This window comes from Vulpes lagopus, chromosome 23, assembly GCF_018345385.1.
Source record: "Vulpes lagopus strain Blue_001 chromosome 23, ASM1834538v1, whole genome shotgun sequence".
NCBI lineage: Eukaryota > Metazoa > Chordata > Mammalia > Carnivora > Canidae > Vulpes > Vulpes lagopus.
In genome coordinates, this window is record NC_054846.1 from 62,321,034 (window position 1) to 62,334,403 (window position 13,370).

General features: G+C 59.7%; 1 protein-coding gene across 5 annotated transcripts in view; it reads right to left on the reverse strand.

The window, feature by feature from the left end:
* HIVEP3 (HIVEP zinc finger 3) overlaps window positions 1-13,370 on the reverse strand; it is a 457,593-nt gene that overhangs the window by 8,634 nt on the left and 435,589 nt on the right. For all 5 annotated transcript variants that reach the window (XM_041738462.1, XM_041738466.1, XM_041738463.1 and 2 more), the window contains 2 exons: window positions 8,691-8,866; window positions 2,447-2,533 (listed from right to left, as the gene is read on the reverse strand). In XM_041738462.1, coding sequence (XP_041594396.1) covers window positions 2,447-2,533; window positions 8,691-8,866 — 263 coding nt within the window. The remainder of the gene's footprint in view (window positions 1-2,446; window positions 2,534-8,690; window positions 8,867-13,370) is intronic.

Here is a 13,370-nt window from a genome sequence, read left to right on the forward strand (position 1 = left end):
TTTAGGGATGAGGACACAGAGGCCCAGAGTGGCCTGCCCTAGGCTCCCAGGGCAGGGATGATGGGAGCCAAGGGGCTCCTGCCTGAACAGGGTGCTCCAGGCCCCCCACAGCTGGGCTCCTGCCTTGCCCGGGCGGCCCATTCCCCACGCCCCTCAAGGCGCTGCTGGTCCACTGCTGGGATCACCACCCAGGCTCCCCGCCAAGAGACTGAGGAGACGCAGAAGGAAGCCTGCGACGGCGCCGAGGGGGCTGGACACACGGTGGCGCTGCTGCCCAACCTCCTCAACCTCCTCGCTGCCGGAGGGGCCTGGCCACCGGGAGGCAGTCGTTCCCAGGCCTTGTCCCCAGCGCCACTTGGTGTCTAGCAGACTCGCTCCTCCTCCCTGAATCTTCCTCATCATCACGGGAAGTGGCAATTCCGTCCTTCCAGTGTCTTAGGCCATAAACCTGGGCCTCATCCTTGGCTCTTTTTTTCCCTCACGCCATCACCTATCCTTATCCCCCCACCCCCACCCCATGTGGTAGCCAAACCTGTGGGCTCCACCTACAGAACATTCCCAGGGCCCTACGGATTCTCCCCACCTCCACCCCATCTGGGCCAACATGCCCTGGGCCTGATAACTGCCTCCAGCTGCACCCCTTCTCCACTGTCCTGCACCCCTTCTCCACCGTCCTCTGCACACAGTCACTGAGAGTTGCGGGACATCACTCCAGGGCCCTGCCAAGCCCACCCCTTGACCTTCATGGCTTCTGTTCCCTGAGCTCATCTCCCCCCACTCTGGTCCTCGGGAGCTCTGTACCTTCTGCTCCCTCTGCAGGGAGAGCCCTTCTCCAGACCCCATCTGGCTTCCCGGCTTTCCCTTCCCATTCTCTGCTCACACCTCACAGACTGAACACCCGCCCCTACCCTATTCCACATTTGTTCATTGCACTGCTCCCTTGCAGGATCTAAGCTTCCAGGGGACAGGAACTATGTTTTATTCACTGTGGAATCTCCAGCATCTAGAAGAGGGCCTGGAATAGGGCTGGTGCTCAGTAATTATTTCTAGAAGAAATGTACCACTCATCTCCGCAGACGAGGTGGGTATGGTTATCCTTTTATGTTTCTTTGGGAAAAAGAGATTGAGAGAGGGGCAGGGAGCAGCCCAGGGTCCCTCAGCAGGCCCTCAGTGTGGGGTGAGCCACCTCTTGACTCTGACCCAGGGAGGGCTCTGGGCTCGGGTTTGGGCTCCAGGTGCCACAGGTCCAGCCCACCAGGCACCGGGGTGGTGTGTGGCCAGCATTTCTGTGTGACCTTGAGCAACTGCCTTTACCTGTCTGAGCTTTACTTTCCTCAACTTAAAATGGGCAACACAAGTTTCTGGCCCTAGTTATGAGGACGTGGTGAGACAATGAGTGTGAATGGCCTAAGGGACACTAACCCCACATTCTCATCTTGGGGGAACAGCCCCAACTTCTTTGTGTTGAGTGCAGTAAAGGGGATTTATTCCACCTAAAAGGAAATGTGTTTTAATTCTTTTGTAAGACTGCAAATAGATCCTGAAATCAGAAAAACGCAGACGCACACAGACACATACACCTTTCTTTGTCACACTCTAAATCCTGATTCTGATTTTAGGAATCTGGTCAAAGGGTTGCTGGGTACAAGGTGAATGCCTCTGGCTGCCCTGACCTCCCTTTGCTGGGGTGGCTGGCGGGGTGGGGGGGACACTGCCTATGCACCTGCCAGAGTCACTCTGGCCTACTCCCTGGATTCTGCGGCTGGCCGGGGCCTTTGACTCACCTTCTGCTCTGCTGGGCTGTCTCAGAAGTAGGCTCTCATGTGCTTTTTGCTGATGGAGGGCTTTGGCCAGGGTGCGGTGCTGGGATATGGGATGAGATCGGCAGGTGGCAAGGGGCTGTCAGGTCTGACTCTGGCTCTCTTGAAAGCCTCCCAAATTCTAAAAGGTGTCATGCTCCTGCCCAGAGTATGTAGGTGTGAGAGTGTGGGTGTGGAGTGTGTAAGAGTACTTCCCTCGCAGCATCACCATGAGGATTTAGGAGACAACTCACAGTGTGTGTTTAGAACATGCCTGACCCGTAGTGGGTGATCAGTCAATGTTGACTCCAGTTACTCCTGTGTTAGTTTATTCAGCACACATTCACTGAGCACCTGCAAGGTGCCAGGCACCCCACCTCCCTGGTAGACGGTAATGCACACTCTCTATGGTTGCACAGCACGTACTGTAAGTGTATGGAGGGGAGGGGGCCATCTCTCTGTGAATTTAACCTTTATCTCCCAGTAGGTGGGAGAACTGGCAGGGAGGGCTTGGGAGGGGGAGAGGAGGTGGGGGGGACATGGAAGGGGAGGGAGGGTGAGGGGGACAGGTGCAGGAGCGGGGCAGAGGAAGAGGGGGAGATGGTGAGGAGGGAAGAGGTGGGAGGGGGGCGTTGGCGGTTCCTTACCTTCTTCGGCCTCCAGCTCCTCCAGCACCCCTGTCTCTTGGCACTTTTTGCTGTGAGCCTTCGACTTCATGTGCTTAGTCAGATTCCCTAGAAAGAAACGAGAAGAGACTCAGGCGGGGCCGCAGGGTGGGGGGGCCTGGGCACGCCCGGGGCTCGCAGAGGCAGTGGGCTTCGAAGACCAGTCAGGGCCTGCCAGCTGCTGCTGCTGCGGAGGGGCTGGGCATTCAGGACCTTACGGTACTCAGGAGCTGGGGGAGGAGGTTGGGGGGCGGGCAGGGGAGGGCAGAGGGTAATAATGAGGAAGTGAGATGCTGGTTAAAAAAACAAACAAAAAAAGAAATTAAAAAGACAACTCATGTGCAATAGGTTTCTCCTGCATTTGATTTAACTCCGGGGCCCAGTTGCCGGGGACGCTCATGGAGCAGGATTTGTGGCCTTCTCAGATGCTGGGATGCCCAGAGGGTTCCTGTTCACCGACGCGGTGGGTGGGTACTGATGATGCCCTTCCAGGTGAGGCCACGTGTGGGGCAGCCCAGCGGGTTTGGGAAGAGGAACCAGGACAAAGTTACTGTTAGAAATGGAGAAGGGGCTGAAGGGTTAGGGAAGTCTGCCGGACAGGGACCTGTGAGCCTTCCTTAGAGAAGTCACGTCCTGGGCCTCAGTATCCCCCAGGTCACCATGCGGTGCAGACACAGGTAGGGTATGTGCAGGGAGGGCTGGGCAAAGGCTCTGCCCACTCCATCCCTGCCCCTGCCCTAAGTGGCCAGCCCAGCCCCACGGCTCATGAGTAGGGGCAGCAGGTCTTCGCAATGGTGGGGGGGGGCGGGGAAGGTAACGACGCCTTCAGTCTCTCCCATGCGTGCACAGCACGTCCCAGGCCGGGAGCCTCTATGGGCAGGAACACTCTGGGAAGGGGAGGCAGAGACCCAAGCCTGCCCCAGGAGGATGCAGGCCAGGTGCCTCAGGATGCTCCTTCCGGCTCAGCAGCCACCTCCAAGTGGTGATGTTCTCACTGTGGCCCTGCAGGTTGCTACACTTCCACATGATCGTTCACATAATAATCCTCAGTGCCCCGAGTTAGGTGCTCTGTCTCACTGAGCGTGGTCCTTGGCAAGTCTGAGTAGATGGACGGAAGAGGGAAGAATGGACACTTGAGCAGATACATAGAGAGACTGGTGGGTGAATGGATGGATGGATGGACTGATGGGTAGATGGGTAGGGGGGAAAGGGCAAAAATGGGGTGACAGTACAACAGGAAGAATAGGGACAGATGGATGGGACACTGGATGGTTAGATAAGCAGACGGATAGACAGAGGCGGGAGGAGATGGTTAGATGAAAACAGTAAATGGCAGGCTAGTTGGAAAACGGGCTAATACACAGATGGGGAGCTGGAGAGGAGGAGAGAGACAGGGGTGACTGGGGCAGCGGCCGGTTGGGTTGCACATCAACTTGCAGTGGGGCAGACTGGGCAGGTGGATGGAAGGATGGACTGGTGGGAGGACAGATGTGAAAAGAGGAGGAACAGGACGAGAAAATAAATGGAAAGGGAGATGGCCAGGAAGACCAGCAGTAGATGGAAGAAATGGATAGATGGCTGGATAGATGATGGGTGGATGGGTGGGCAAGTAGGAGAGAGCCCGCGGGTGCACCAAAGGGTGCTTCCCAATAATTCTGAGAATTTTAAGGAATTTGCAGGGTTTTGCTGAGAGGGTGATGGGAACCTTAACCTGGGATTCCCTGAGGTACACAGGTCAAGGGCAGCAGGGGTGGAAGGTGACTTGTTTCTTTCCTCTTCCTTCTCTTTGCTCCTAGTCTGTGACTATATCCTATAACTCAGATTTTCCTATCACCAGACAGAAACCTGGATCTTTTGCTGGCCCAAGGGAAAGCAGAGCCATAACTGAGGCCAGAGGGTCCCCAAAGGTCCCTACCTAATATTGGGGGCTTCTGCCCTCATTGCTATGAGCAAGTAGAGCTTGAGTGGGACATCAAGGGGTGGGACAGGCTGCTGGGGCCTTCCATGGGCCAGACAGATCAACGGTCCCCTGAGGTTCTGCGATCAGCCCACTGTCCCCTGAGCCCCTGACCACAGAGGACTGTGAATACCGCTCATTCTGGCTTTGACATTATTTGTTGTACGTGTTCTGCCAGGAAGGTTTAGGTCTCTTTTCAACCAAGTTAGGTGCCGAGCACACAGTAGGTGCACAATAACCACACACGGGCAACGCTGTCCTCATCGCAGAAGCAAAGCGTTGGAAGGAGCCTCACAGACCCTGTAATCCAAGCGCCACTAGGCCCGGGGTGGCGGGTGTGTGGGGTTCTTGCTTCTGCTCTAACTCTGGGCCCTGGAGCTGGTGATGCCATTAGATCCGATTACTGACTGTCTCAGCTGCTGGGCATGGGCGGGCTCCTGTTGACCAGCACGCTGAACCAGCCAAGGCCCCTTATTAGCACAGAGCCCCATTGAGACCCAGGTTTTGGGGCTCCAGGGTTCTTGCTCGCTCCATGCCTGCCTGCACAATGCACCCAGGCTGCTCTAGGAGCTCGCCGGCTTCGGGTTTGGGTTTGGCCTCTGCTGCCTGCTAGCTGTGTGCTCTGGGGCGAGTTTCTTAACCTTCTGAGCCCCAATTTCTGCAACTCTGAAGTGATACCTACCTCACGGGGGCGCTGGGAGAAGCTGAGGAGGGAGCGCAGGCGAGTGGCAGCCTGGCAGAGAGCAGACACTCACCACATTGGGATGTTCCTCCTTCCCCTGCTGGGACCCCACCCTCAGCCCCGTGACCACCACTCGTCACCGAGTGCCGAGACCCTGCCACACGCCGACGTGCTGGGTGTGGAGGACAGAGGCATGGCTTCCCCTCCAGTGTGGGCTCGGGGGCTCACAGGAGAAGGCGCCCGTGGGCCCTGGAGGCTGCAGGGGGCACTCGGGGCGTCTGAGGGGCTCTGCTGGGACAGGCCGGGTGGCTCTCAGGAGGCCAGGCTGGCTGACCGCTCTGGGGCCTATGGGGTACCCTCCCTGGCTTGCCCTCCCCGGGCCTCTTCTGTGAATCGAGGGAGGGGGACCAAAGGGCGCAGGCATCTCTTTCAGCTCAGAAGCCACTTCTCTGGCAAGGGACAGAGGCTTGGAGGCCTGCAGGGCAGCCAGCAGCTTCTCACAGCCTTGCCGGCCCCCACCCGAAGCCCCACAGTCCTGGGATGCAGGAGGAAAGGCAGGCGGATGGAAGAGGAGGAGTGTCTGGAGGAGAGGTGGGGCCTCTGCTGAGAGCACTGGCCCAGGACTCTGCCTCGGTTTCCCCAGCCGGCCGCCCTCCTCCCGCCTGCCCCTGCAGGCCCTGCCACCTGAGGCCTGCCTGCTGCTCTTGTCGCTGACCCCGCGGCGACTGGTGCACGGGCCCCTACGCGGCACAGCCATCCCGCTGGCCTCTGGGGACCATCTGGGAAGAGGAAAGAGGACCCCCCAGACCACTCGCCACAGGGCCGTCCTGGCGGCCTTCCCCGCATGGTCCCCGAGACGCCTTGGCTAGCGCCCCGGGGCCCCAGCTGTGCCACAATGTCTAACATGGAGACGGAGACACAGACGAGCAGACAGAGACGGACAGGAAGGGCTCCCCGGGCCTGGGCGCAGCCAGTGGGTGCAGATGGAGGGTCCTGAGGACCGCCAGGCCCAGCCGGAGGCCTAGCCGGAGCCCCAGCGGGAGAGGGCATGGCGGAGATGAGGAGGCGCCGGAGGTTCCTGAGGGACAGCTGAAGGCCCACCCCTTCGGGAAGACGCGGGCACCCCGAGAAACAGGAGCCTCAGTGTCCCGCTGCTTCCCTCACGCCCAGCGTGCAAGCCTCCTCTGCTGCCACTTGCCGCCACCCACCCCCGACCGGCCCCTCTCCGCAGTCACAAAGGTCCAGGTTCCATCATTTCAGATTCGCTCACTGCTTCGGCTTTGAAGATGTTGTCTTCTGGAAGCTTCTATGAGCTTTTGAAGGGAGCTCAGCAGGCTCCTTGATCACTGGCTGGGAACAGGCTGCTGGGCCTGGCCTTCGGGGCAGGGTGGGCAGGCCTGCACAGCCGGGACTCAGTCCGTCTGCTCCCGTAATGCCCTCTGGGCACCCCCCCGGGGCTCCATGCCGGCTCAGAGACACCCCAGAGGCACTGCGGGCAGGCCTGGCGTGGCTTCCAATGAAACAATGACAAGAGCTCTGGAAACAATGACAAGAGCTCTGGTTCCTGCCCGGGACCAGGCCCTTTCTCGCCAGAAAGACAATGGGAACTGAATAGGGCCCCCTCTTTGGAGAGGATGCTCTGGCTGGGAACTTAGCCAGATGGGTTTTTCTAGTCTCCCCAGGATGGTTCTCTTTGTGCTGGGCACGGGTGTGCTCCAGATGGCCCCGGGCTGGGACGTACTCTCAGGACTGGGCTCCTCACGCTGAGAGCAGAACTGGGTGGTCCCCTGATGCCGCCTGGAAACAGGGGCAGCGGTTGTGACCCGCTCCGGAGGCCACCCGATCGGCCACCTGATTTAGCCAGTCCTTCCAGGGAAAGGGAGATCTGCTCACAGTGAGGAAGGTGATGGGGGAGATGCCCTGATGGAGGGGTCCTGGGTTCTAGGTACAGCTCTAGCACTAACAGTCACTTGGCTTTGGGGGACCCACTTTCTTTACCTTCAAGGATGTTGGACAAGAGGTTTTTTCTTTTTTTTTTTTTACTCTGTTATTTAAGACATAAGTCAATCATTCCCATCTCTCTTCTTCCATAAAGTTCCGCTGGCCACCTAAGGCCAGAGGGAGTGGGGTTGTAGGGGACAGAGTAGGGACAGGGCCCACATCCGGGGCCAAGGCAGGGCCCTGGGGCTGGACGCACCCATGACACAGGGGGCTGAGCTCCAGGCCCGTCTGTCCTCTTTGGGGATCCTCCAGAACACTGTTTATGAGATGCCAAGAGAGAAGAAGCGCCTCTATGCTACCCAAAACCTAGGTGGGAAAGGACCAGCGAGAACGATGGCTGGAGGACAGAGGAGGGCAGGGGTCGGTGAACGGGGTTAGGACGGCCGAGATGGAACTTGGTCAGACAGGGGCCGGAAGCCCAGGGGACATGGTAAACTGCTCCCCCCCCGGACCCGGTACAGAGAGCACGGAGGTGGGGTGGGGGGGCAAGAGGAGGAGAAAGTGAGGAAGGCTGGCGAACTCCACAGGGTTCGGCCCAGCCTCTCTGGCTGGGAGCAGCTTCCCCACCAGAAGGAAGGTCAACAAGAGGTAAAACCGAACCTGCTCTTGGGCTCTGTCGGCAGAAACAGCACATGGCCCCAGCGGGGGCCAGCGTGGAGGCCCCCCACTTGCTCAAAGGAGAAGGCAGGACCCTCACGTCCAAACCCTGACCCAAGAACCTGCAGAGCACAAGAGGCTGAAGCTGTCAGGGGCGCTGAGAGCCCTGGGCCTTCCTCTGCTTCACCTCCGTCCCCCTGTCCCTTTGCTCAGCTACCAGGAAGCAATGCGCGAGTGCCCACGTCCTCCCCACCCGGCCTGCAGGAACAGTCCACGCAGTGTGCAGGGAGCAGCTTGCTCCAAGTCTCACGGACTCGGCCCCCCTTGCTCACACGGGGGGCCTGCAGCAGGCCAGGCCACGCCAGCCCCTACTGGCTGCCCTTCCTCCTCGCTCAGGTGGCCGCCAGAGCCTGTGCTGCCCCTGCCTTGGGGCCGGACTGTCGGGGCTGCCAGCCTGGGCAGGGCGGGGGGCGAGCGGGCTGTGCCGAGAGCTGCAGAGGAGCCGGGTGGGCAGGAACATGGTCTGAATGGTGAGGCGGGTGGAGGCAGGGCGAGTCTGCCATGAGAAGTGACCATGCGAGTGTGCCGAGTGGCTCGGAGTGGAATGGATTTCCAAACGCAAGAGTGGTGGTGACAGGTGTGGATGCTGGAGCTCACCAGATCAGTGGGCAAGGGGCCGAGGAGACATGCAGAAGGACGGGGTGGAGGAGAGAAAAATCAAAACTGGGAACGGTGTGCAAGAGCTCCTCCGGGCGGCGGGGCAGGCGCGCAGGTGGAGGAGCTGTGTGGGATCCAAGAGGACAGGCTGGGCAGCCAGGGGGTGCCACTGCCCAGTCTGGAGGCGCTGTTCTGCCACTGGGGAGCCCAGGCCGTGGGGGTGGCCCAGGCCCCAGGTGGAGAGGTCCGGGCCCCTGCGCTCTGTGCTAGGGCTCCCAGAGGGGAGCTCCCTACGGTGGGCAGGGGCAGCGCCCCAGCTGACTGTCTCTTACCTTTGGTTTTAAAAGCAAAGTGACAGTGCTTGCACACATAGGGCCGGACGTCAGTGTGGGTGCGGATGTGTTTCTTCAGCATGCTGGGCTTCTTGCAGCGAATTCCACACTCCTCACAAACATATTTCCCTCGGCCGCGGCCTCGCACATATACATACTCTTCGTTTGATTTGTACCTATGAGCAACAGGCGTCATGGTAAAGGAAAAAAAAGGAGGAGAAGAGGCTGGTTCCCACCTCAGAAGATGCACAGGCTTCCTGGCCGCATCCAGCCCTTGGTGTGTTGGGCGAGGAGGACGCGACCCAGAGAGAACCACGTGGGGCGGGGGTGGGGGAGTCGCCCTGGGGATCCACCAGGGACCCCTTGCACCTGCCCTGCCCTCGACCAGGCACGGCTGCCCCCTCTCTTCCATCCGGCCGCAGCAGACCCCGCGCCTCCTGCCGGGAAGTGAAGCCATGCAGGGCCTGGGCTCCAGAGCCAGCCTGTCCCCACACAGGACAGCCACGCTGGGCCACCGGAGCAGCAACGCGAGTGAGAGAAGGGAACAACCATGCTCTAACGGCTACCATTTGCCAGGTTCTCACTCTGCGCCGGGCACTTTACACAAATTAAATCACCATCCTGAGCGCAAGACCTTAAGAGCCAGCCTGAGGCTCAAACTCCCGCAGCCAGAAAGATCTAGAACTAAGATCCATCCGAATCTGCCTGCTCCAAAGCCTGTCCACCTCCCAGGAAGGGTAACGATCGCTAAAACGGTTGGCTAGGAAGCCACCCGGACACTGCTGGGAGGAGGTCTGAGGCACAGCCATCATTTCCCTGTTCTCAGAGTCAGAAACCACAGAGCACAGAGCCCTGTGCTCTCTCCCCGACCGCATCTCCGGATGAGCCGTGAAGCCCTGGGGACCCAGGTTTAGCCACCTTGCTCCCATGGATCACCTGGGCTCAGAGCACCAGGGCCAAGAGCTTTCCTAGGGTAGCCAGCCCACCTGCCGGGCGTCAGGGCCACCAATGCTCTTGGACCCGAACCAGAAGGCTGTGATTTCCACCTAGAAGGAAGCCCACGAGCCTCACTCCATACGATCCTCATCAAAATGCCTTGTTGGCCTAATGCCATAGATGCGCACGTCTCCCCCCTGAAAAGTCTATGATGGGGCCAGGGGTGGGGTTCCTGGTATGGTTCCAGGGGAAGTGCCTTCTGACTCACAAGGCCAGGGGCGTCTGAGGGCACGGGTGCCTCAGGGGTGGTGTGGCCTCTCGGCCAGCTGAGCGTGCCCCCAACACCCAGAAGGAGGCCTGCCTGTGCCCCACACTCATGCTGTACAACATGTCCCAGCCCAGGTGCCTGGCACTCAAACTCGGAGCAGGTGCAGAGGGGCAGGGAGGTGGCTGGGAGCAGGTGGGACAGCAGCTGGGGCTCAATCCTACTCTGCATGGTCATCAGCTTATGGCTGAGAGGATGTCACAGGATGACTTGAAAGAGGGGACTCTAAGAGAGGGGGCCAGCTGGTGGTGACAGAGTGATCACATCACACACTCACTCACACACCACCTCCCCACTCTTACACTCAAGCACACACTCACACCCGTATACACACACTCATACAAGCACGTTCTCTCACACGTGGGGCTGCTGTCCACAAGTCCCTACGGGTCCTGGTTTTTGTCACCTCAGTTTTGGCCTCATGTTGTCTAAAACCACCTTTTCTTCTCCTTAAGAGGCCCCGACCGGCCAGTTGCAGGCACCCTGTTCTCAGGTTAGGAGCCAACTTCCACCTGAACCGGGGCAAAGTGACATCTTGTGTTCAAGGGGAGGAAGTGAAGGCTGTGGGGCTGGTAGGAAGAAGTGACTCTTGTCGTGCTTATGAAGAGCACCCTATGGGCAAACTGGGATGTCTGTCTCCCGGTGACAGGAGTTCACCCTCACGCAGCGGGACTCCTGGACCCAAACCAGTGACCCACACCTGATGTTAATTCCTGTGTCCCTCTGTGGCCCCCAGGACCCACTCTGAGATGGAGCACCCTTTTCCCAGCCAGAGAAGAAAGAAGCGAGAATGCCTTGGTCTCTTCTTTGCATGAGGCTCGGCCTCCACCTGGACAGGGGCCTCCACTCGGCCCTGCTCGGCGGGTCCGTTGACACTCCCTCCCCTCCAACTTCCAATGACAAAGGTGTCCCTCAGCATTCCTTCCCCTTCCCTCCACCCCGCTGGGGTGGCCACTGCGAGCGAGGCCCACTGCCACTCTGACCGCCCCTGTATTTGGGCTCCACCCTATGCTCAAGCCAACTCAGAGTCAGGTGCTAGAGTCGGTCTCCTGTGGCTGCTCTCAGATCCCTCATTTCCTCCTCCATAGCAAGCTCAGATGACAAGTGGTCTTCCCAGGCTCACACTTATGTGCAGAAAACACAGAAAAACCGTTTGAACCTTCAAGGGTTGTGCCTTGAGTTGGGTGTCTTGACCATGGAAGGTGTGTGGAACCTGCCAGGGAGCACAAGGCTTGGAGGGGCTGGGGAGGGCGGTGAGAGATGGAGGCAGGATACTCCAGGCAGAGACCATGGAGGCAGGATACTCCAGGCAAGAGGTGTTAAGAGGCTGGACGGATTTGGTGGGTGAAAGCAGATGAGGTGGGATGGGCAGCTCAGACTGGATCACCATCCCCATCAGTCTTCGATGCGTGCTAAGAAGTTTAGACTTGGTCAAAGTTGTCCTAAAGATAAAGTATCAGAGAGAAGATGCTTCCCTGGCACCACAGGGGAATAGTCTGGAGGATGAGAGACCTGGGGTCCCTGCCAGAGGTGCGTGTTCTAGGACAGGCGGTCGTCTGGACGGCGCGGGGGTCACAAGGAGGCAGAAACAAAGACCAACGTTTTCAAGTTGGCTGGCTCAAGCGATTCCATCCGTGGGCTTGGAGGGAAGTGATGCAGGCCCCTAGGGCTTTGCTGAGTGTGAGATGCCCGAGAGGAAGCCGTGAAGAGATGCCCAGGACACAGCCAGAAGTCCTCGGGACTCACGATGGGACAGGCGGATTTGTGAGGAGGAAGGCGACCGCCCAGGAGAGGATTGAAAACAAGAAAGGGGCAATGTGAGGGTGACCAGAAAGCCGGCCCCAACACCTACCCCCGAGCAGCGACTTCCTGGGAGCTCAGGAGGTTTGGAAGCAGAGAGAACGGGGCAGGGGCGGGCAGCAGCCAGCTGGTCCCACGTCATGGAGGACGCTGGTTCCTGGAGGGCCCCAGGACTTGAAGAGAGAGCAGTCCTGGCGGAGCAGCCCAGAGCCTCTGAGTCCTCTGCCCCTTGAAGGCCGAGACTGGGATTCATACAGCTCCACGGCTTTGTGGTCCCCAAAGGGCCTAGCCCAAGGACAGGCATGGGCCAGCCGTCCAGTGTGGGCTGGGTCATCCTCCTGCGTGGGGCCATCCCCCCCACTGGCTCAGGATCAGCCTCTCCTTCCCCAGCAGCTCCACAGCCTCTGCCTTCTGGTATATTCCGCCATCATGGGCCACACGCTCAGTTCAAGCTTGTCACCAGTCAACCAGCCAACCTCGCTGGACCCCAACCCACTCCAGCTCCTGCTCGCTCTGCTTCCTTTCTCAGCCCAAGCCAGGAAAGTGCAGCCCACACCTGCTGTCCATGCCTCCTCACCACCCCCACTCCTGAGCCCCTCGACTCAGCTTCCCTGGCCATCTGTCCTTGCCAAGGTCACACGTTGCTAAATCCAAAGGACGGCTGTCTTTTCCTGTCTGCCCTCACGCCCACCTTCCAGGGGCTCTTGCTTGGCTTGGTGACCCTTCTCTGCAGGCTCCTTCCTTGCCCCTGTCACATGCTGTCAGTCCCCAGGCCCCAACCTGCGCTCTCCTCCCCTCACCCCTCCCAGGCCTGACCTTCCACCTGGACGCCAATGGGTCTCCTGTTCTCTCCAGGTCTGACCTCCCTGCTGAACCTCCAAATGCCCCCTCGGTAACCCTCCTGGTGGTTCTCAGGCACCTCACAGCCCACACGCCCAGAACCACGTTTCCCGTCCCCCCTGCAGTACCACGTCCCCCTGGGTACCCGTCTCCATAAATGGAACACGCCGGCGCTTCCTCCTAGTGACTCCACTGCCATCCCTCTTCGTGCTCAGCCCGTCGCCACAGCCTGTCCATGCTGTCCCCCCACTGCCCGAGTGTGGCCGAGGAGGCAGCCTGGGCCACCATCCTCCCTGTAGCCTTTCTTCACAGAACAGCCAGAGGGAGTGAGCCCTACCACATGCAGCCCCGCTGCTCCTCCCAGCCTGGGGGCAATGCCTGGGGTCCCACATGCTCCCCTTCACAGCACGCAGTTGTGTGCACGGTGACAGTCTTCTCAACCAGCGGAGTCCCCGTTATCCCCACGAAGGAGGGGCCAGGTGGGCCTCAGCTGTTGGTATATCCCCAGGGCCTAGCACAGTGCCTGCCACCCAGCAAGCGCTCACGCTCCTCGGCTGCACAGAGCCAAACCGAGGCCTTCTTTCCGGGTCTGCTATAATCCGACTCTCGGCCTGGACATCCCAACATGATGCTGTGGCCTCCCCCTGGGCACGGCACAGAGCCAGGCCCTCCTAGCCAGGAGGGACTGGCCGGCCGAACGCTCCCCACTCCCTGGTAGGAACTATTCGGCTCGTAGGTCAGCATGAGACCTGGGGCCCAGTTCTGGCTCCTGCTTGACC